The sequence below is a fragment of the Macaca mulatta genome, chromosome X (genome assembly GCF_049350105.2).
Source record: "Macaca mulatta isolate MMU2019108-1 chromosome X, T2T-MMU8v2.0, whole genome shotgun sequence".
Taxonomy (NCBI): Eukaryota; Metazoa; Chordata; class Mammalia; order Primates; family Cercopithecidae; genus Macaca; species Macaca mulatta.
In genome coordinates, this window is record NC_133426.1 from 23453766 (window position 1) to 23475909 (window position 22144).

Below are 22144 nucleotides of genomic sequence, written 5' to 3' on the forward strand. Positions count from 1 at the left end.
GGGACCTGAAAAGGGCTCCGACTCGAGAGAGGAGTCATGGCTGTTCACAAAGATCACTGCAAGGAAAATAATAAGAAATGTCTGTTACAGGGATAAAACGCAAGCTATTCAGAGGCAGAAAGGTTAGTTTCCCTTTTGAGGGGCAGGGGGTGGCGTGGGATGAGGAGGCTTTTTGGGAGAGATGGGCGTGGAAGGATGTCTAACAAGTGCTGGCGGCGAGGGTCGTTGGCCCTTCAATGGTGGGAAGACAGCCATGGGCGAAGCTTTGTGGAAGAAATAGGTGTGAAGGATGAGAAGGCCTAAAACAGTGCTGAGGGCGCAAGGCCAGTCACGGGCAAGGGTGCAAAGGCTCGAGGCCTGTCACCAGCAAGCGTGCGAGGCCAGTCATGGGCAAGGGCGTGAGTCCTGTCACCAGCAAGGGCTCCAGGCCAATCACCGGCAAGGGCTCGAGGCCTGTCACAGGCAAAGGCGCAAAGGCTGGAGGCCTGTCACGGGCAAGGGTGCGAGGCCAGTCACCTGCGAAGTTCTGTGTACAAGATGGGCCCGGAAGGATGAACGGGAGTCTAAAACAGTGCTGAGGGTGGGAGTGCAGGAGATCAATCACAGGTGACGACACAAGGGGGTCTTAGTCCAGTTGGTGGACGCTCGGTGGCCTGGGCCTGCCCCCAGTGCGCAGGCGCACACAGCAGGTCACAGAGGGAAGACAGCGCAGGCGCACACAGCAGGTTGCAGAGGGGGAGATGGGTGGGGAGGGCAAGGAAAAGGCCAGGGATTGGGTGATGGGGCAATTGTGAGAAGAAGGAACAACACTGCTGGGAGAGTTTTCTGGTAACTTTTCAAGTCTTCATTTAAATTTAAAATAAATAAAAAAGCTACCTTTGAAACAACAGATTAGGCCACCAAAAACTGCCGTTCACCCTTGCCTGCTGGAGGAAAGTAAATGGTTAGACCTATCCTCTCTAAGTTTTTCCAGCACTTAAAAGAGCTGCAAGTAGTGCAGATCATGGCACTGTTCACACAAATCACTTCGAGAAAAAAATTAGTAAATGTATATTAGATCTTGAAACTTATTCCTGTCTATCTGGAACTTGGTAACCTTTGACCAACAACTAACTCCCCATTCCTTCCCTCTCTCCCCGCCTTCCCTACTGTCCAGCCTCTGGTAAGCAGCAGGGTAAATTTTACAGTCAATAATAATGTGTATTTCAAAATGCATAAGAGTAAATTTGAAATGTCTCACCATAAAAGTCATAGGTAAACAAGGCGATGGATAAGTTAATTAATGTGATGTAATCATCCCACATTGGATACATATTTCAAAATATCACATTGCATCCCACGAATGTATACAATTACGATTTGTCAAACATAATTTTTTAAAATGTTAAGTGACTCTTAAAGAGCTTATTAGAAGTATAAAATGCAAGCCATTCACAAGCATATAGGCTAGATTCCGCTTGTGGGGGCTTGTGTGCAGTGGTGAGGCTTTGTGGAAGAGATGGGCGTGGAAGGATGTCTAAAACAGCGCGAAGGTCAGGAGACCTTGTCGCAGCCTTTGCAGAGTTGGACTACGCTCCAGATCCTGGTCCGCCGCGGGACGCAGGCGCAAATGCAGGCTTGGGAGAGGGGAGGCGGGGCCGGCGCCCACGTGGCGGGGCGGTGAGCAGGGCGGAGGGGGGAGGGAGGGGGCGGAGCAGGTCTCGCGAGGCCGCGCCCCGGCTCGCGCTGGCGTCGTGCACGCGGTTGTAGCTGCCTGGCGGCGGGAGAAGCCGCGCTCGCGCCAAGGGACGTGTTTCTGCGCTCGCGTGGTCATGGAGGCGCTGCCGCTGCTAGCCGCGACAACTCCGGCCCAAGGCCGGCACCGAAGGCTGCTTCTGCTGCCGCTACTGCTGTTCCTGCTGCCGGCTGGAGCTGTGCGGGGCTGGGAGACAGAGGACAGGCCCCGCACCCGCGAAGAGGAGTGCCACTTCTACGCGGGTGGACAAGTGTACCCGGGAGAGGCATCCCGGGTATCGGTCGCCGACCACTCCCTGCACCTAAGCAAAGCCAAGAGTAGGTGGCGTCCCGCCAGAGGGTGGGAGGGGAGACTCCGGAGACACGTGTACCCCGGTTACACCCCCGGAGTCTGGGCTTGGGCGGCACCGCCTACGCTGCCTCCGGGCCCTGGGCGGGCCTGGTTCTCTCCTAGGAGGGCGGGGAAGGGAATAAAGGGGAGTTCTAGCTGTGAAGAAAGGTATGGTTTCCACTGATCAGATTTTAGAAGAGGTAGTGGTTACCCCAAAAGCCGCAGCTGAGGGAAAGTGGGTGGCCCTAGTCCCGAGTTTGCATCGAGGATGTTGGGCAAACTGAAACAGTTCCTGAAACATCTCAAAGTGCCCGCAGCACATCCCGTCTTTTTCAGGTACTGTTTCAGCGAAGGAAGACATTGATAGGTTGAATCACAAAAAGTTTGATTAAACAGAAAAGTTGCTAAACACAGTTGCTAAACACAGTGCTCAGGAGGTCAAACATTTCGTTTTTCTTTCCTCCTTTTTGTTTGCATCTTACAAAGATTATTAGTAAAAGCCACCTTCCCCAAAGCCTATGTAGTTAATGGATATTCCTTAAGTTTCTCAGACATGAAGAACCTATTACAGAGTGTACTTTTGAGGGAAATGAGGGGAAAGGAGGTTAGAGGTATGCATTTGGGTTGATGATAAACCTCGTGGCAAATTTGTGTCCTGCCAATTTGGTTTTTGATTATTTGCATTTCTGTCCAGTGTACAAAGCTAATGGCCACTTTCAGGAATGACACGTCAGACGAAGTAGATACTGTGAAAGTTGTGGCCTGCTACATCTGGATGTTAAAATTAACCAAAAGTGAACAGTGGCTATAGATAAAGGCTGTCTCTTGCTTGCTATTCAGTAACCTGCTTTTCCTACAGATCATTTGACATTCTGTGGTGTGCAGTTGGCTTTTATGGTTCAGTTACAGCATGTTCCATGCCAATATTCAGTGAAAAAAGTAATGCTTCACAATTCTGAATCCCTAGAGTTAAATGGAATGTTGTTATGACTTAGGATGGGTTGGGAGTGATAAATGAGAAAAACTGTTTTGTCCTCTTAAACATTTACAGTTCTTACTTACTGAAAGTTAACTACTTTGGGACTTTTTTTTTTTTTTTTTTTTTTTTTAGACAAAGTCACGCTCAGTCACCCAGGCTGGAGTGCGGTGGGGCAATCTTGGCTCACTGCAACCTCCGCCACCCTGGTTCAAGCGATTCTTCTGCCTCAGCCTCCCGAGTAGCTGGGACTACAGGCATTCGCCACCACACCTGGCTAATTTTTGTATTTTTAGTATAGACAGGGTTTCACTATATTGGCCAGGCTGGTCTGGAACTCCTGACCTTATGATCCGCCTGCCTCGGCCTCCCAAAGTGCTGGGATTATAGGCGTGAGCCACCGTGCCCGGCCTACTTTGGGATTTTTAAGAAAACCAGTCTTAAATTTTAAAATCACAGTGTTTCCAAGCCCCACTGGTTTTACTTGCCTGGGAAAGTATTTTAAGTATGTCAGCCAGTTAAGTGTTTACTTGCATTACATATATTTTCCATAGGAAACGAATCTACTTCAAAGCTTTCCCTTTACCAGCAAAACTTAACATTTTAGTTGTTTACTACATTTCTCTGTCACATGTAGGCTTATCTAGAATTAAAGATACAAAGACTTTTGTTAGTAAAGACTATTATGGAGCCATTAAGGCCATATTTTCAAATAATTTTTAGTAATATCAAAAACTGTTCATAATTAATTTACTGTTTCCTTTAAGGAGGGAAAAAAGGCGGGGATGCAACGTGGCAAATTTGTGTTTAAAAAAGCATGGAAAGGCCAAGGCGTGGTGGCTCATGTCTATAATTTCAGCACTTTAGGAGGCCGAGGCTGGCTGATCACCTGAGGTCAGGAGTTCGAGACCAGACTGGCCAACATGGTGAAACCCCCATCTCTACTAAAAATACACAGATTAGCCGGGTGTGATGGCGCATACCTGTAATCCCAGCTACTGGGCAGGCTAAGGAAAGAGAATCCCTTGAACCCGGGAGGCAGAAGTTGCAGTGAGCCCAGATCACACCACTGCACTCCAGCCTGGGCAACAGACTGAGACTCTGTCTCAAAAAAATAAATAAATAAAATTTTTAAAAATAGGACTGGAAAAACAGACATTAGAATGTTAACAGTAGTTAAGTTGATGGGAGTTACGGAGAGAGAGGGTTTAAATATTCTTTGTACTTCTCTGCATTTACCAGAATCTTTATGTTAATTATGAAATTTATATTCAAGACAATGTGTTTTTTTTTTTGATAAATGCAAGGGATTGCTTTGGGAATTCCATTTATAGATCTTAGCAAAGTAACTACCATTCTTAACCAAATATTTCCAAAATCAATTTTCAGAACAAAATTTATTTTTCAAATATGGTTTTCCCAGTATGCTAAAATCATTAGGGCACATCATTGTAATAGATCATGAAAATTATTATAACCTTTCACTTAAGTAGCATTTTAAGTAATTTATTTAAAGTATATATAATTGAATACCCTTCTGTCTATTTCTCCCTCCTGGCCTTTACCTAATCAGATCAGGATTATATATATGAGGTAGGATGCTGGCTCAAGATAAGTAATCATATGTTATATATTAATTTTTAAGAGAAATTCATGTTGTTTGTCTCTATTTCAGAGTGACCATAAATGGTGGCTGTTACAGAAAAGTATAAGCCTTACTTTCTAGGAACCTTAGCCAACTTGGAAGCAAGTATTGCCCTCAGTGTTTATAAAGGGTCTGAAAGTATAAGTGCTATCTGAATGTGTTAACAGAGCATGAAGTGCATTATTATCTAAGTGTGTTGGCTAAAATTACTGTATGCCCTTACAAGACAGCGGCATGAACTGTTCAACTGAACCATTGGGTCACTTGAAACCTGTTCAAGGGAGTCTTCTTTCAAAGCCCTCTAGGAAAATGATCCCATGGTTTGGGATTTTACACTTCTGGCCTGACATATTTGTACATTCCCTCCTCATTTTGTATAGCCTTATCTGCAGCAGGTCCTCCATGTGTAGGTTAGAAGCTGGACAAACTAAATTAGTACATCTGGAAGACTGCCATTAGAGAAAGGAGAATCTAATTATTTGAAATGTAGGAAGTTGACAACTTGAAGCAGGGCTATAGTGAAGTATCCAGGAGGGTTTAGTGCAGGGTGGAATTTAAGGGGTCTGTGGGCATGAATAGGGGAAAAAAGTATTTATTTTCACTAACCCCCATCTGAAAGTTAGTGTTTCCTTCTATTATGAATGTCAGCAACAAACTACACTAGCTTCAGCAGTACTTGTACCTTGCACCAATAGAACCACAGTTATTTTCTTGCTACATTATGGTTATTGCAGGTATCCTGAAACACCATCTTCACTCATCGTTATCTTAGGTAGTTAAGTTGTCAGATCACGACTAGATCTTGCAGTTTTGAAGTGTTACAGAGCACGTGTATTATGATATCACCATTTAAAAAAATATTTTGATAATTGCATTTAAATACAATTGGTTTCTTTTGTAATTCTATGTATTTTCCTTTTTGCATTCAATAACACTCTTTTAAGAAGTCTGTAAGCTTCACCAGACTGCCAAAGAGATCTAAAGGTAGCCCTGATTTTTAGTGATTTTCTAAAGATGTCCTTCTACCATTCCACCAACTTTCTAAGTGTTACAGAACATCATGTATTTTTCTTTCTTAGTTTCCAAGCCAGCGCCCTACTGGGAAGGAACAGCTGTGATCGATGGAGAATTTAAGGAGCTGAAGTTAACTGATTATCGTGGGAAATACTTGGTTTTTTTCTTCTACCCACTTGATTTGTAAGTAATACATGTAAATAGCAGCTAGTAAAATCTCAGTCTTTATCAGTTGTTTTTTAGGAATATCAAACAAATTTTGTTCAGCTCTTGGTTTTTAAAAAGGCAAGCTGAAGTAAAGAAATGTATTTAAAATGGTAACATCTACCATATATTTCAGAGTCATAACACATCGACCTCAATAGTTATGTCTACATGATTATGCTGTAATGGAATAATTAGAGGAAAGCTACAATATATTCATTAAGCTATACCTACTAAGGCAAGAAAATGGACTGATAATATTTTAGAAAGCTTTAATAGCAAGACTTATGCCATAATTCTTTTTAATGTATCCCTCTTAATTAGAAAAATAATTCTATAATCCCAGCACTTTGGGAGGCCAAGGCTGGCGGATCACAAGGTCAAGAGATCAAGACCATCCTGGCCAACATGGTGAAACCCCATCTCTACTAAAAACACAAAAATTAGCTGGGTGTGGTGGTACGCACCTGTAGTCCCAGCTACCCGGGAGGCTGAGGCAGGAGAATCACTTGAACCCTGGAGGCAGAGGTTTCAGTAAGCCGAGATTGCACCACTGCACTCCAGCCTGGCGACAGAGTGAGACTCCGTCTCAAAAAAAAAAAAGAAAAAGAAAATTAAGCCATTTTCTCTAGTGATACCATGTAACTGTGGTTTTTCCATTTTTATTCTTTGCTGCATCTGTTGCTTTTCTGGGATTTGAACACTTCGCTGAAAATACTATATACTGCTTAAGGAATAAGGAATAACACCTGTGTATATGTTATGCTTATTGTGGGGTTTCTCGTCTTTCTTTAACTCTGTGACAGTGAGCATTTTTGTATATGGTCAGAAAGTTGACTAAAAGTAAATACTCCTACAGCTTTATTCACATTGAGGATTTAATTTTATTTTGCAAAACACTATTTTGAGTGTTTTTCAAAACTCATGAAAGTGAAAAGAGACCAAAAAGAGTTATGTCAATTTTTATCTTTTATTCTCTTGGAACTTACTTTTTGGTTAAAAAAAGTATCTTTGCCACTGTGCCTTTTTCCATTAGGACTAATCTAGAACCACATAGATCATATTTAAACTTGCAGGGAGGGTATACTTAAGCTCACTTCTATAGGTTGTTTCTAGGCCAGGGATTAACAAATTTTTTCTACTGGATTTGGGCTGTTGACCCGTTTGCCAACCCCCGCTCTAAGCCAAATAGGAAGAATTCTCATGAAAATTATTACATTGAGACTAAAGTTATGAGTCTGCATAATATATAATCTTTTAAATTAGTAAGAACTTGCTTCTTTCTAATCAACTCATACTGTGACTTGATTTTTTTAAGTATAGCTTAATTTCTAATAGAAACCAGATATAGAAATTTCAGTAAACATAAAAAATGACAGGCCTTCTAAATTCATGTTTATAAAACCAGAAAGTTAACATATATGTTAAATATATACAACACCCTGAATTTGGAAATTAGTCTAATGTAGCAGAAAAATATGTTGTGTTTCTCCATTGTTATTCATAACTCCATAATGGGTAAGAGATAGTTAATTGGAGCATGTTGTTAGCAGTGGTCTTCTGGGACAAGGAGCTAAGATAGCTTCTTCCTGTTTTCATGTAATGCTGGACTGTGCCTGGTTAGAGAAGGAAGAATTCTGGGGCATTTGCCACAGTCTACAAGGAGGAAAGTTACAAACGTAACCCTTCAGTTTCCTGCCAAAACTTTTTCTGTCTTCATTAAGAAGTTGGTCAAATGTATCTCTAGGTAGCATTCCTTGAAATAAGAAGAAAGGCAAAGGCTGGGCGCAGTGGTTCACGCCTGTAATCCCAGCACTTTGGGAGGCCGAGATGGGCAGATCACCTGAGGTCAGTAGTTCTAGACCAGTCTGGCCAACATGGTGAAACCCCGTCTCTACTGAAAATACAAAAAAAATTACCCGGGCGTGGTGATGGGTGCTTGTAGTCCCAGTTACTCAGCAGGCTGAGGCAGGAGAATTGCTTGAACCCGGGAGGCAGAGGTTGCAGTGAGCTGAGATCACACCACTGTACTCCAGCCTGGGCGACAGAGTGAGACCCTACCACAAAAAAAAAAAAAAAAGGAAAGCTGAGGCTGACCATTCCTACCCCTTAGAAAATATTTAAAATACATTTTATAGCCCAGGTTTCCAGGGACATCATCCTAGATTAGAACTGTCTACTTGGACATGACAGTGCTGTACCTGAACAGCTGAAACATGTTAAAATCCTGTATTGGTCTCTGATAGAAACTTGTTCCCGAAGTCTGTTTTTCAAACTTTCTTGACCATGTCTCACAGTAGGAAATACATTTTTCATTGCCAGCCAGTACACAGGCACATATATATACAGCAACATTCCGTCTGGATGCACCAGCACAGCCATGCTCCTTAAAATGCTGAAAAACCCTCATGTCATGTGGTAAATAGCCACTTCCCTTCCCTCCCCAAGTAGTTAGTCCTGCCTGGTCCCTTTCAGAAACCTCCAGAATAAAAGCCAGCTTTGAGTTAAGATTGTTAAATATTTTGAATATCACTGTTGAAGACAAACATATATATGTATTTGTATATACAAACATATGTTTCATAATTTACCCTTACTATATATGATATAGTCTCCTATTTTTTATCCGATTTCACTTTTTTAAAATGTTGTTTAGAACTCAGTTGATTTAAGGAGTCCCTACCATGGTTTGAAAAAATGCCACCCTAGTAATATTTTCTAAACATGGCCTTCTGACAACATGAGGATATTAAGGTGTAAAATCCCTGGCTGCACAGGACTGGTAGACAAGGTGGAAGAGGACCTTATCAAGAAAGGAGGGGTGGGGGTACTGGAAAACATTGCCTCCTCTCCAAAATACAGATAGATGCATCTAGTTCATAGGGTTGGTATAGGAATATAAAAAAAAATAGTGGCCGGGTGCGGTGGCTCACGCCTGTAATCCCAGCACTTTGGGAGGCCGAGGCGGGCAGATCACGAGGTCAGGAGATCGAGACCATCCTGGCTAACACGGTGAAACCCCGTCTCTACTAAAAATGCAAAAAATTAGCCGGGCGTGGCGGCAGGCGCCTGTAGTCCCAGCTACTTGGGAGGCTGAGGCAGGAGAATGGTGTGAACCTGGGAGGCAGAGCTTGCAGTGAGCCGAGATTGCGCCGCTGCACTCCAGCCTGGGCGATTGAGCGAGACTCCGTCTCAAAAAAAAAAAAAAAAAAATAGTGAAATGATGTAAAATGTTTATAGATCCTTTGAAAGCTGTAAAGTACTATATAAATAAAAGGTATTATTAAATAAAAGTAATAAAATGGGGTGTGGCTATTGCTATAAGGGAGAAGGGAACACTGGTTGACTACTGATCTATTAAGTTGTAATAAGAAAGTTTATTGAGATGTAGTTGAGAACTCTGTAATATGTTTCTTTATTAAATATTTGATCAAATGACAGTTTTGAAAAGGTTCAAATATAAAATTATTCTTAATGTGCTTTTTTATTATTAAAGGTATTTGTAAAAATTGTCATTTGAAAGTTTAGGTATATGCTTATTTGGAGAATACTGATTTTTTTTGTTTGTTTGTTTTACCTTTCAGCACATTTGTGTGTCCAACTGAAATTATCGCTTTTGGTGATAGACTTGAAGAATTCAGATCTATAAATACTGAAGTGGTAGCATGCTCTGTTGATTCACAGTTTACCCATTTGGCCTGGTCAGTATCTTACACTTACATTTGTAGAAAAAAAGAATGGATTTACTCTTAAAGCATGGGCAGATAAATCTTGATATGATACAATAAGAATATAGTCATTTATCAAGCAATTCAGGAATAGATTTATCTAAGAGTAATACATGCCTCTATACATTTTCCGGGTTAAAAAAAGAGAGAAGAGTAATATAATCAGCTGCAATAGTAAAAATGCTTAAGGATTTTATAGGACATTTCAAAATTAGGGGAAAAGTTAAATGCAGTAGATGTGATTTCTATAACGAAAACCACTGAATTATATGATTACTTTATTATGATAAATAGGGTTACCATAATCTGAAGGAAAAAAAAATCTTTAAAATATGCCATTTCTCTGTTACAGTTGTATAGTCAAACTCAGCTTTTACAATTTTCAAGAAACAATAATTTTTTTAAATTAATTTAAAAAAATTTTTTTAAATTCATTAATCATAAAAAGATGTTCTACCTAAATTCATTGTAAAGAATTGCAAAATAAAATGACAAGAGATGCCAATTTTCCCTGTCTGTTTGGCCAAGATTTAAAAAGATTGAAAAAATTTATCCACTATGGACAAAAATTGAAGAAATGGCACTCACACACAGCTACTTAGCATTTCTGGAGAGCCGTTGGGCAACATGTCTCAAAATTGGAAATTTACATGTTAATACGAGTTTTTAATAGTGTCCACAGTCTTGTGCAGAAAACTTTGTGCACAATAAAGACCATTCAGAATTAGGCCAGGCACAGTGGCTCACGCCTGTAATCCCAGCACTTTGGGAGGCCGAGGCAGGCGGATCACCTGAGGTGGGGAGTTCGAGACCAGCCTGACCAACATGGAGAAACCCCCATGTCTACTAAAAATACACAATTAGCCAGGCATGGTAGCAGGTGCCTGTAATCCCAGATACCCAGGAGGCTGAGGCAGGAGAATCACTTGAACCCAGGAGGTGGAGGTTGCAGTGAGCTGAGGTTGCACCATTGCACTCCAGCCTGGGCAACAAGAGTGAAACACCATCTCAAAAACAAAACAAACAAAAGATTCAGAATTATTTTGGTTTTAAAACATAATATTCAATTTATTAAAGTTACAAATTTAAAACACGAGCTTTTTTTTCATTTATAATCTGTGTGTGTGTATAACAAATTTTCATTGCTTGGGGAGCTACAATTTAATTAATTACATTTCCCTAAGAAATTAATTCCCATAAGTATTTTTAAATGCAGTTATATGTTTAATATATTTGAATTCCTTAAGTATCTCAATTTTTAGACAAACCTTCCCAAATACTTACGTAGTTCTAATGTGCCAAATTATCTTAAACATTATAAATAACTTAATATATAAATATGTACTGATTATTTCTTAATATAATATAAAAATATTAAAATAGCCTGGCATGGTGGCTCACACCTATAATCCCAGCACTTTGGGAGGTCAAAGCAGGAGAACCACTTCAACCCAGGAGTTCAAGACCAGCCTGGGCAACATAGTGAGACCCTATCTATACAAAAAATTTAAAAAATTAGCCAGGTCTGGTGGCGTGTGCCTGTGGTCCCAGCTACTCGGGAGCCTGAGATGGAAGGATCACTTGAGCCTAGGTGGTCGAGGCTGTAGTGAGCCAAGATCATACCATTGCACTCCAGCCTGGACAACAGAGTGAGATCCTGTCTCAAAAAAAAAAAAAAAATTAAAATATAGGCTTAATTTGCTTTATCATTTCCTTTAAAAAAAAGAAAGACAGGGTCTTACTGTGTTGCCCAGGCTGGAGTGCAGTGGCACAATCAGTCATAGCTCCCTGCAGCCTTGAACTCATGGGCTCCAACAGTCCTTCTACCTCCCCAAATGATTGGGACTGCAAGGTTGCACCACCATGCCTATTTTAATTTTTATTTTTGTAGAGATGGAGTCTTGCCATATTGCCTGGGCTGTGCTTCATCACTTCTGTAGTAATTCTAAATCTTCCGAGGATTAAAATGCATATCCACTAAGGAAAAAGTTATGTCATCCCAAATAATTTGGGATTGCTTTCCCAAGGAAATTTGGGGATACATTCTCAGCTGGATAGGTTTCACATCAACCAGAGATTTCTACTTGGGTGTCAGAACTGGGCTCCAGATACCTGGAGCAATGTCGTTTTGTTTTCTGTCTGCTGTGTCAGTACCCTCCTGTTACAGCATCAGCCCATGTCTCCTGGCTTCAAGTTACAGAATACCCATTGAGCATCCCTAATCTGAAATCCACAGTGTTCCAAAATTCAGAATTTTTTGAGTGCTGACATGATGCTCAAAGGAAATGCTCAGTGAAGCATTTCAGAGTTCAGATTAGGGATGTTCAACCAGTAAGTATGCAGATATACCAAAATCAGAAAAAATCTTAATCCAAAACACTTCTGGTCCCAAGCACTTCTGATAAGGGATACACAACCTGTACTGAAGACTGATGCATCTGATATTATAACTAACTTCCTTCACTGTTTCAAGTGGACTTTGCATTTCTTTGTCTCTCAGAATGTTAAAATGTCATCCATTTGTATCCTGTCTATCTCTTCAAGGCTTTGTCTTATGATCACACTACTGAGATCATGCTTATGATACTACATGTCTTTTGATCTATCAGTTTCACTTTCAGAAATCAATTAGACAAGTGTATAAAAGTAAGAATACAAGGATGTTTTCAGCAGTGTTTATAAAGCAAAAAAAGGTAAATGGTTTAAATCTCCATCATGGAGATTAGTAAAATATAGTAAAGATGGTCCTGACTTATGATGGTTCGACATATAATTTTTCAACTTTACAGTGGGTTTATGGGATAGTAAATACATTTTTAGCTAATGATATTTTTAACTTATGATGTGTTTATCAAGACATAACCCCTGCTGGGCACAGTGGCCTGTAATCCCAGTACTTTGGGAGGCTGAGGCAGACAGATCACCTGAGGTCAAGAGTTCAAGACCAGCCTGGCCAACATGGTGAAACCCCGTCTCTATTAAAAATACAAAAATTTGTTGGGCGTGGTGGCGAGTAGCTGTAATCCCAGCTACTCGCAAGGCTGAGGCAGGAGCATCGCTTGAACCTGGGAGACGGAGGTTGTAATAAGCCAAGATCGTGCCTTTGCACTCCAGCCTGGGCAACAGAGCAAGACTCCGTCTCAAAAAAAAAGACACAACCCCATCATAAGTCAAGGAATATCTGTGTATCCATACATTAAAAATGTGTTATAGGCCGGGCACAGTGGCTCATGCCTGTAATCCCAGCACTTTGGGAGGCTAAGCCGGGTGGATCATCTGAGGTCAGAAGTTCAAGACCAGCCTGGTCAATATGGTGAAACCCCATCTCCACTAAAAATACAAAAATCAGCCAATGTGGTGGCACACGCCTGTAATCCCAGCTACTTGGGAGGCTGAGGCAGAAGAATCGCTTGAACCTGGGAGGCAGAGGTTGCAGTGAGCCGAGATGATGCCACTGCATTCCAGCCTGGGCGACAGAGCAAGACTCCATCTCAGAAAAAACAAAAATGTGTTGTAGGCTGAGCACAGTGGCTCATGGCTATAATCCCAGCACTTTGGGAGGCTGAAGCAGGAGGATTGCTTGAAGCCAGGAATTTGAGAACAGCCTGGGTAACAAAGCTACACCCCATCTCTACAAAAAAAGTGTTTAAAACATTACCCCAGTGAGATGGTGCATACCTGTAGTCCCAGCTTCTCAGGAGGCTGAGCCAGGAGGATCGCTTGAGCCTGGAAGTTCTAGGCTACACTGAGCTATGAGCACATCACTGCCCTGCAGCCTGGGAGACAGAGCAAGACCCCGTCTCAAAAACATAAATATGTGTTGTGTATATATTTTTTTTAATGTTTAAAGGATATGAATATATTAAATGGGAAAAGCAAAACAGAAAGTATATTAGCCTGTTTTGTTAGTGAAAGAATGTGTGTATTTTGTTCATGTGTGTGCATGTGCATGTATAGAGAAAGAGTGCTGTTTTAATATATGCTGTTTACTTAGCTCTGAGAGGTAAGCATTCTGTTTGTTACAGGATTAATACCCCTCGAAGACAAGGAGGACTTGGGCCAATAAGGATTCCACTTCTTTCAGATTTGACCCATCAGATCTCAAAGGACTATGGTGTATACCTAGAGGACTCAGGCCACACTCTTAGGTACCTTTCAGTGGTTTTACATTATGACAAATCCAAGCATGTTTATAATCCTCCTTGAAATAGATGTTATTTATGAAACAGAAGAACAAATTTTGATCAAGAAATATTATTTTGAGACCAGGCACGGTAGCTCAGGCCTGTAATCCTGGCACTTTGGGAGGCCATGGTGGGCAGATTACTTGAGGTCAGGAGTTTGAGACCAGCCTGGCCAACATGGTGAAACCCTGTCTCTACCAAAAAATACAAAAATTACCCGGGCATGGTGGCGTGTGCCTATAGTCCCAGCTACTCGGCAGGTTGAGGTGGGAGAATTGCTTGAACCTGGGAGGCGGAGGTTTCAGTAAGCCCAGATCATGCCACTGCACTCCGGCCTGGGCGACAAAGTGACAAAAATAATAATAATAAATAATTGGCCGGGCATGGTGGCTCACGCCTGTAATCCCAGCACTTTGAGAGACCAAGGCGGGCAGATCATGAGGTCAAGATATCGAGACCTTCCTGGCCAACCAACATGGTAAAACCCCATCTCTACTAAAAAATGCAAAAATTAGCTGGGTGTAGTGGCACATGCCTGTAGTCCCAGCTACTCGGGAGGCTGAGGCAGGAGAATCGCTTGAACCCAGGAGGCAGAGGTTGCAGTGAGCCGAGGTCGCACCACTGCACTCCAGCCCAGGTGACAGAGCAAGACTCTGTCTCAAAAAAAAAAAAAAACAGAAAGAAATATTACTTTGTTCTATTAGTCTTTAAAATAAACTACTAAACTTAAACTATGTTACTTTATATTAGCCCTGATTAAACTATGTTAGCATCATAGACTTTTAGAGCTGGAAGGTTATTTAGAGATCTTTCACCAACTCTGTCATCTTACAAATAAAAGAGACAGATTCATAGAGTTGCGTGATCTTAGCCAAAGTTATATAATTATTTAATTGCAGAGCCCAGACTTAAATCCAGGTCCCCCAACTCCTTGTCCATTTCTTTTTCCTTTTTACCAAACTGACTCCAGTAGTGTTTTTTTCTAAATACAAGTGTCATACTACTTAGCAAACCTGTGTCTTTGGAGTAGGAAAAATTAAGGAAATATTTTACCCAGATACTCTCACTGGGTTACTTGAGCTAACAAACATTAATAGAATTATTTGAAAAGGGGGCAATTTTAGCGTGTTGTAATTTGGTTGTATTGCTGATTTGCTTTGTATTGCCAATAGTTTTTCTTATATGTTTTATGTGAAAGTGTCAGTATTTTATAATCCTGTGTTTTTTATAACAACTTTTTTGGAATATAGTTCACATATAATACAATACCCATTTAAAGAATACAATTCAGCTGGGCATGGTGGTACATGCCTGTAACCCCAGCACTTTGGGAGACCGAGGTGGGAGGATCCCTTGAGCCCAGGAGTTTGAGACTAGCCTGGGCAACATAACCAGACCCTTGTCTTCTACAAAAAAAATAAATAATTTTTTTTTGTTAAATTAGCCTGTTGTGGTGTCACATTCCTGCAGTCCCCCTACTCAAGAGGCTGAGATAAGAGGATCGCTAGAGCCTGGGAGTTCAAGGTTGTAATGATCTATGATCACACCACTGCACTCTAGCCTGGGTAACAAGAGTGAGACCCTGTCTCTAAAAAAATTAAAAATAAAGAATACATTTCAGTGGTTTTTGTGTATTTACAGAGTTGTGCAACCATCACCACAATTTTAGAATGTTTTCATACTCCAAAAAACCCCATACCCATTAGCAATCACTCCCTGTTTCCCCTAACCCACTTCCCCTGGCTTTAGGCAACCACAAATCTACTTTATGTCACTATAGTTGCCTATTCTGGGCATTTCATATAAATGGAATCCTACAATATGTGCTTTTATGACTAGCCTCTTTTCATGCATAGTGTTCTCAAGGTTCATTGTATTGTATCATGTATTGCTACCAGCAATTTCCCCTCTTTTGTACTTGCTAAGTCTTTAATGTTTTCTGCTTTCATAAAGTCTGTTACTAAGTTAATTTCCAAGAGTAAATATGCCCCAAAAAAGACTGAGGCAGTTTTAAAATGTAGAATCATTTGAACATTAACCAAGTAAAATTATCTAATGTTAGCTATATTATTTGATTTGAGCCATTAGTTTCTTTTTAAAATTTTTTTTTAAGGCCAGGCATGGTGGCTCACGCCTGTAATCCCAGCACTTTGGGAAGCCAAGGCAGGTAGATTGCTTGAGTCCAGCAGTTTGAGACTAGCCTGGGCAATATGATGAAACCCTGTTTCTACAAAAAATACAAAAATTAGCCGGGTGTGGTGGCACACACCTGTAGTCCCAGCTACTCAGGAGGCTGTGGCAAGAGGATCACTTGAGCCCAAGAGGTTGAGGCTGCAATGAGCCGAGGTCATGCCACTGCACTTCAGCCTGGGCAACAGAGTGAGATCCCGTTTGAGAACAAATTTAAAAATTATTTTTTATTTTCAAAATAATACATGCACATATGTGTATAGTTTTTAAAAGCCAGATTATCTTCAACAACTGTAAATACTATGGTACACTTCTTAGCCAAAAACAAATTTTTAAAGCTGCAGTTTTACAGTGATAATTCCAAATTATACATTAGATTGAGGGAGAGATATGCGCACACGTGTGTGTGTGTGTGTGTGTGTGTGTGTGTGTGTGTGTGTGTACCATTGGAGTAGGCAGGTAGTGTGGTGTTTGTTCTATATAGCATCCTTCTGCGTGGATGGTGTAGGAATTCAAAATACATAGAAGAAATGGCCTCACCTCTACCATTCTTCTCTTACAGAGGTCTCTTCATTATTGATGACAAAGGAATCCTAAGACAAATTACTCTGAATGATCTTCCTGTGGGTAGATCAGTGGATGAGACACTACGTTTGGTTCAAGCATTCCAGTACACTGACAAACATGGAGAAGGTACCTTTCCTTTCTAACCTTTTGATTTTTTAGTTTGAAAGATAACATAATTCGTTTGGTTTCTTATCATAAAAGTAATTTGGATATTTCCACAGTTTTCTGATTATTTACAAATTATTAGCAGATCTTTTTAACAGACCAAATTATAATTTAAAGTGCTTTAACAAAATATCAGGCCAGGCATGGTGGCTTATGCCTGAAATCCCAGCATTTTGGGAGGCCAAGGTGGGAAGATTGCTTGAGCTCAGGAATTCGAGACCAGCCTGGGCAACCCAGTGAAACCTCACCTCTACTAAAAATCAAATATATATGTGTATATATGTGTGTGTGTGTGTGTATAAAACTAATGTATTCTGCTTACTAAATAAGATGCAAAAATATTCACTATTTGCATAGTCCTTTTTGATAAAACTCAAAGAGAAAAGTTTCTGCTACTGCAATTTTTAAAATTATGTTTCTGCAAGCTTAGAATGTGTCAATCTGGCAGTATTTAGTGATGTAGTTTTCATTTGCCTGTTTGTATTATTGAATTTAGCCTTTAAATAATCCTTGATCACTTTTCTGCCTTTCAGCTAAGATGAAGTATAATAATGTAATCTCTGGGCTTATTCAGTATCACATTTGTAATCTACAAGTTCATCATTTTGCTAAAATAGAACACATATATTCCTTTTAAAAATGTCACTGAGTCACTGAGTCAGGATGCATTCTAAAGTCTCTTTTGACAAATAGTGAATCATGTCATCAGTACAAAGTACTGCAGGAAACATGGCAAACAAGCTAACTGGAAGTTTATGTAAATTTGGAGGAATTTTTGCCATGCCTAGGCCTTCCAGCTCACCAGATTCCCAAACTTTCCAACTGTATTAGAGGGGCAATCAACTCGATTTCTTATATTTTTAATGTAACTAAACACAATTGCTAAAAATGAAAATAGATTAGCTGCCTGCTGATAAGCTCCATGACTAAAATTCCTTGGTGTGAACAGGAGGCTAATAGAAGTCATGTGCTCGGTGGTCTGGAAATGTTCTTATTAGTATATTCTGTTAACTTCAGTCTCATGTAGAAACAGAAAAAGTCAGTTGCTGGAGGTAACTGAATTCTGTTTTTAAAATGTCTTCTGCCTCTTTTTGTTTCTTTTAGTCTGCCCTGCTGGCTGGAAACCTGGTAGTGAAACTGTAAGTATATATATATTTTTTATGTTGAGCTGATGGTTAGAGTCAAAAAAAAAAAAAAAAAAAACATGCTAACCTTAGAATAATCTTTCCTTGTTACTAGAACTGTCTTGATTTTGTAAATGAAGTAAACATTGCTAAGCAGAAATCAGAGTACAGACATTCTTTGGCCTGTAGGAAGAGTAGCTGAAACTGGAGAAAGCAGAATATGGGGCGTGATGCTGTGAACTTTAAAGCCAAGTATACAGATAAATACACCATTCCAAAAAAAAAGGGCAGAGGGGAGACTTGGTAGAATAATTCAGAAGTCTTATAGGTCATGTATCAAATTTCTTCCTGTATTCTGGACAAAGAAAACAGTCACAAACAAAACCTTTCTATGCATAGTAAGAAGTTTTGAGAAAATCTAGCTCAATTAATACTGAAGATAATGATTCTCTCCTTGTCATGAAGAAAGAAGAGATTGAAACACATATATTCTTTCATTTAGGAGGCTGTAAAAAAATTTTTTTTTTTTTTTTTTTTTTTTTTGAGACAAGTGTTGCTCTGTCGCCCAGACTGGAGGGCAGTGGCATGATCTGGACTCAGTGCAACCTCTGCCTCCAGGGTTCATGCAATTCTCATTCCTCAGCCCCCCAAGTAGCTGGGACTACAAGCCTGCACCACCACACCCAGCTAATTTTTGTATTTTTTGGTAAAGACAGGGTTTCTCCATGTTGTCCAGGATGGCCTCAAACTCCTGGCCTCAAGTGATCCACCCTCCTCAGCCTCCCAAAGTGCTGGGATTACAGGCATGAGCCGCTGCTCCCAGCCAGGAGGCTGTATAATTTATAGACAATCCCTGAAGTACTCTCCTGCCAAAATACAATTTAGAAACTTGCTTGAACCTTTTTAGGAAGAATATGTTTATCTTCTAAAAATCAAGAGTTTTACACAAGCTGCAGTTAGGAAATTGGGAGATACTAGAGCATTAGAGGAGGAAATCATTATCTTTGGGTAATAGAAAAATATAGACTCCTAAGACTTCCTTCCTTAGCAAACCAAAGAGAAGTACCATTAGCCATAGATAACCACTGGTAGAAATTTGCGCTCTAACCTCAGGTGTGCCCGTTTCTGGTCCTTGAACTTGGTAAGCTGATTCTTGGCTCAGGGCCTTTGCCCTTGCCATTCTTTCTGTACTCCATTTGCATGACTAGTTCCCTCTCTTTGCTCACATTTTTGCTCAAATATCATCTTAGAAGTCTTTCCTCACCACTTTATCCCCACCCTACACATCCTCCAACCAACTTTTTTTTTTTTTTTTTTTTTTTTTTGAGACGGAGTCTCACTCTGTCACCCAGGCTGGAGTGCAGTGGCCTGATCTTGGCTCACTGCAACCTCCACCTCCCAGGTTCAAGCGACTCTCCAGCCTCAGCCTCCCAAGGAACTGGGATTACAGGCGTGCACTACCACACCTGGCTAATTTTTGTATTTTTAGTAGAGACAGGGTTTCACCATGTTGGCCAGGCTGGTCTCAAACTCCTGACCTCAAGTGATCCACCCACCTCAGCCTCCCAAAGTGCTGGGATTACAGGCATGAGGCACCACACCTGGCCCAACCAACCTATTTGTAAAAGCATTTATTACCGCAACCTAAAATTAGAATTAGGATGTAACTCCAAGGGCAGGGACTTCGGCTGTGTTGTTCACTAATAAATACTGCCTATCATAATACTTTGAATAGTTTCCATATAGCAAGTCTGTTGAAAGAATATCCAAACACATAAATATATACAATTATTATTTGTCGATCAAAAATAAAATTAAAAAGAATGACCACCACAGTATGTGATAACACGTATGCATTCTTCTGGAGGGAGAATCCATAGTTTTCATCAGATTCTCAGAGATTTGTGGCCCCCAAAAGTTAATCATTTAAATAGTCAACATGTTTTCTGAAATGTCCGGTACTCATCCTGTAATACCTTTCAGAGTTAAATTGTACTTCTTGGGAGCTCTCACCGATCTCTGGGAACTTGGACACCTAGCACATGCCTGTGATTGGAGATGTTATTCATCAGTCACAGATGGTTTTGCTGCACCTCCAAGGGGAAGTGCCCCCTACCTTGAAGATGTGTCTGAAATGCTTTTTAAGGCTCCTTAAGCTGCTGCTTAAGCCAGCAGCTTCTGATTTGTATTTCTTTCTATAAGCCTCATAATCAACAAATGTAAACTAACCTGACTGATTTATACTTTTAAGGTACCTAGTGTTCAAAGTACCTTTAATGTATAATTTCAAATCCCCTTTGAGATCCATCAGAGCAACATAGAGATGAGTAAGTTTGCTATTGTAACATTAACTTTGACCTCAAAGGCAAACCTGTTGTGCAAACCCATCAGAAATTGATTCAGTCAGTCAATTACAAAAGTTACAATAAGTTATTTTTATATATATAAAGATAGATGTACTTTACCTATAACTAGCAAGTAACATAGTTAATGTGAGGTCAAAATATATTGGAAATTTTTTTTTTTTTTTTTTTTTTTTGAGGCGGAGTCTTGCTCTGTCGCCCAGGCCGGAGTGCAGTGGCAGGATCTCGGCTCACTGCAAGCTCCGCCTCCCAGGTTCACGCCATTCTCCTGCCTCAGCCTCTCGAGTAGCTGGGACTACAGGCGCCCACCACCACACCCGGCTAATTTTTTGTATTTTTAGTAGAGACGGGCTTTCACCGTGTTAGCCAGGATGGTCTCGATCTCCTGACCTCGTGATCCACCCGCCTCGGCCTCCCAAAGTGCTGGGATTACAGGCGTGAGCCACCGCGCCCGGCCTGGAAATTTTTTTTAAGTCTAACAGGTTTCTAAGGCTGTGATGCTCTTGGAGGGAACACAACAGTATTCATTAACTATTGACAGTAGTGCTTGATGTATTTGAGTTTGGGTGTTTTTTTTTTTGGTTTTTTTTTGTTTTGTTTTGTTTTGTTTTTTTACTTTGCAGCTTGAGATTTAAAAGTTGTATTCTGGACTTTAGTAAGCCCATAGTGAACACCTGCCTCCTTTTCAGATAATTGTGGCATAACATCATTTTAGCAGCAGATGATTTTTAAAGTACATTAACATCTGTAGCCATGCTCTCTAAATGTGTTTGACTTAATTAGATCAAACCTGAAGATGCCATGAAAGCCTGGTGGCCAAGAGAAGAGCTGTAAGTAAGTTTTGGGGTGCTTGAGTACAGATGTTAATTTATTCACAAAAAATACATAAAAATATTTGTCTTTTGGAATAGCCGAAATTAGTAGGTAGGACAAATCTCATTTTTTTCTAAATATACAATCTGATATACAAAAATAATTTTTACTCAAGGCATGGGCAACTAATGTCAGACTACTCATTATGTTTATTTAAAATGAATAATTTCCTTTTTTTGTGTTTTAACAGATAATCCCAGATCCAGCTGGAAAGCTGAAGTATTTCGATAAACTGAATTGAGAAATACTTCTTCAAGTTATGATGCTTGAAAGTTCTCAATAAAGTTCACGGTTTCGTTACCACATTGTGTTGCAGTAGTAATTTCTTGGAGAATATAAAGATCCACGTCAGAGTCCAAAGATATTTAGCGTTAGCGTTAGACACTGATGTCAAAAGACAAGCAGTTATTTTCTGTCTTTCCAAAGGAAGAAATGGGAGATTGAATCAAACTGAGTAACAGCAATAATGATATTTATGGAGTATATGCCATGTGCCAGGCATTGTGTTAAGCAGGTTAGGGGCATTATTTAATCCTCACAGCAACTCATTGAGTTCTTTATTTTAGAGATGAGGAAACTGAAGTGCAGGTAAATTACTTACCCACAGTCACATAGCTAGCTAGCAAAGGCAAAAATCCGACCTTGCACCCAGACAGGCTAATTCTAGTTTCTGAGCTCTTAACACTCTACTGTGGCTCACCTCTCCATAGCTTTGAGGGTAGCGGTAAAGAACACGTTGTGAGCACACTCACCTTCCACAGTAATAGGAATAGCTGGCCCCATGGCCCACTGCTCTGTAATAACATAAAGCCTTTTGCCCCCGCCCCCATCTCTAAATTTACATCTTCAGCTTGTACCAAATTTATAAATAACAAGTTAGATATTTATATTTAGTTTAGCAAAATTTGAATCCTTAAATACATATAACTAACTCTTAACAAATGACCATATACAAACCTGAACTCCAGTGCTACTTCATCACCCCATTTGGCACCCCAATATGGCAATTACTTTATTGTCATTATCTGTAGACATGCCACATAGTT

The 22144-nt window shown here is 40.4% G+C and overlaps 1 protein-coding gene across 3 annotated transcripts; it reads left to right on the plus strand.

Annotated features, from left to right (window-relative positions):
- Nucleotides 1-1698: 1698 nt before the first annotated feature.
- PRDX4 (peroxiredoxin 4) lies at nucleotides 1699-21449 on the plus strand. Of its 3 annotated transcripts, NM_001193811.2 has the most exons (8): nucleotides 1699-2052; nucleotides 5766-5883; nucleotides 9489-9605; nucleotides 13658-13780; nucleotides 16569-16699; nucleotides 17843-17877; nucleotides 21289-21394; nucleotides 21440-21449. In NM_001193811.2, exons 1-7 carry the CDS (start codon nucleotides 1812-1814, stop codon nucleotides 21337-21339), a joined length of 816 nt encoding a protein of 271 aa, NP_001180740.1. In that variant the 5' UTR covers nucleotides 1699-1811; the 3' UTR covers nucleotides 21340-21394; nucleotides 21440-21449. The 3 variants fall into 3 exon arrangements, with proteins under 3 accessions (NP_001180740.1, XP_014982569.1, XP_077843689.1); XM_015127083.3 differs by lacking the exon at nucleotides 21440-21449 and having other exon boundaries at nucleotides 1728-2052; nucleotides 21289-21401; XM_077987563.1 differs by lacking the exons at nucleotides 21289-21394; nucleotides 21440-21449 and adding an exon at nucleotides 21009-21117 and having other exon boundaries at nucleotides 1728-2052.
- Nucleotides 21450-22144: the final 695 nt, after the last annotated feature.

Excerpts from the sequence above, each read along its gene's own strand:
- PRDX4 (NM_001193811.2), top strand. The coding sequence starts at position 1,812 with ATGGAGGCGCTGCCGCTGCTAGCCGCGACAACTCCGGCCCAAGGCCGG. Across the intron at positions 2,053-5,765 it reads GCACCTAAGCAAAGCCAAGA|TTTCCAAGCCAGCGCCCTAC; the intron begins GTAGGTGGCGTC and ends TTTCTTTCTTAG. Across the intron at positions 16,700-17,842 it reads CACTGACAAACATGGAGAAG|TCTGCCCTGCTGGCTGGAAA; the intron begins GTACCTTTCCTT and ends TGTTTCTTTTAG.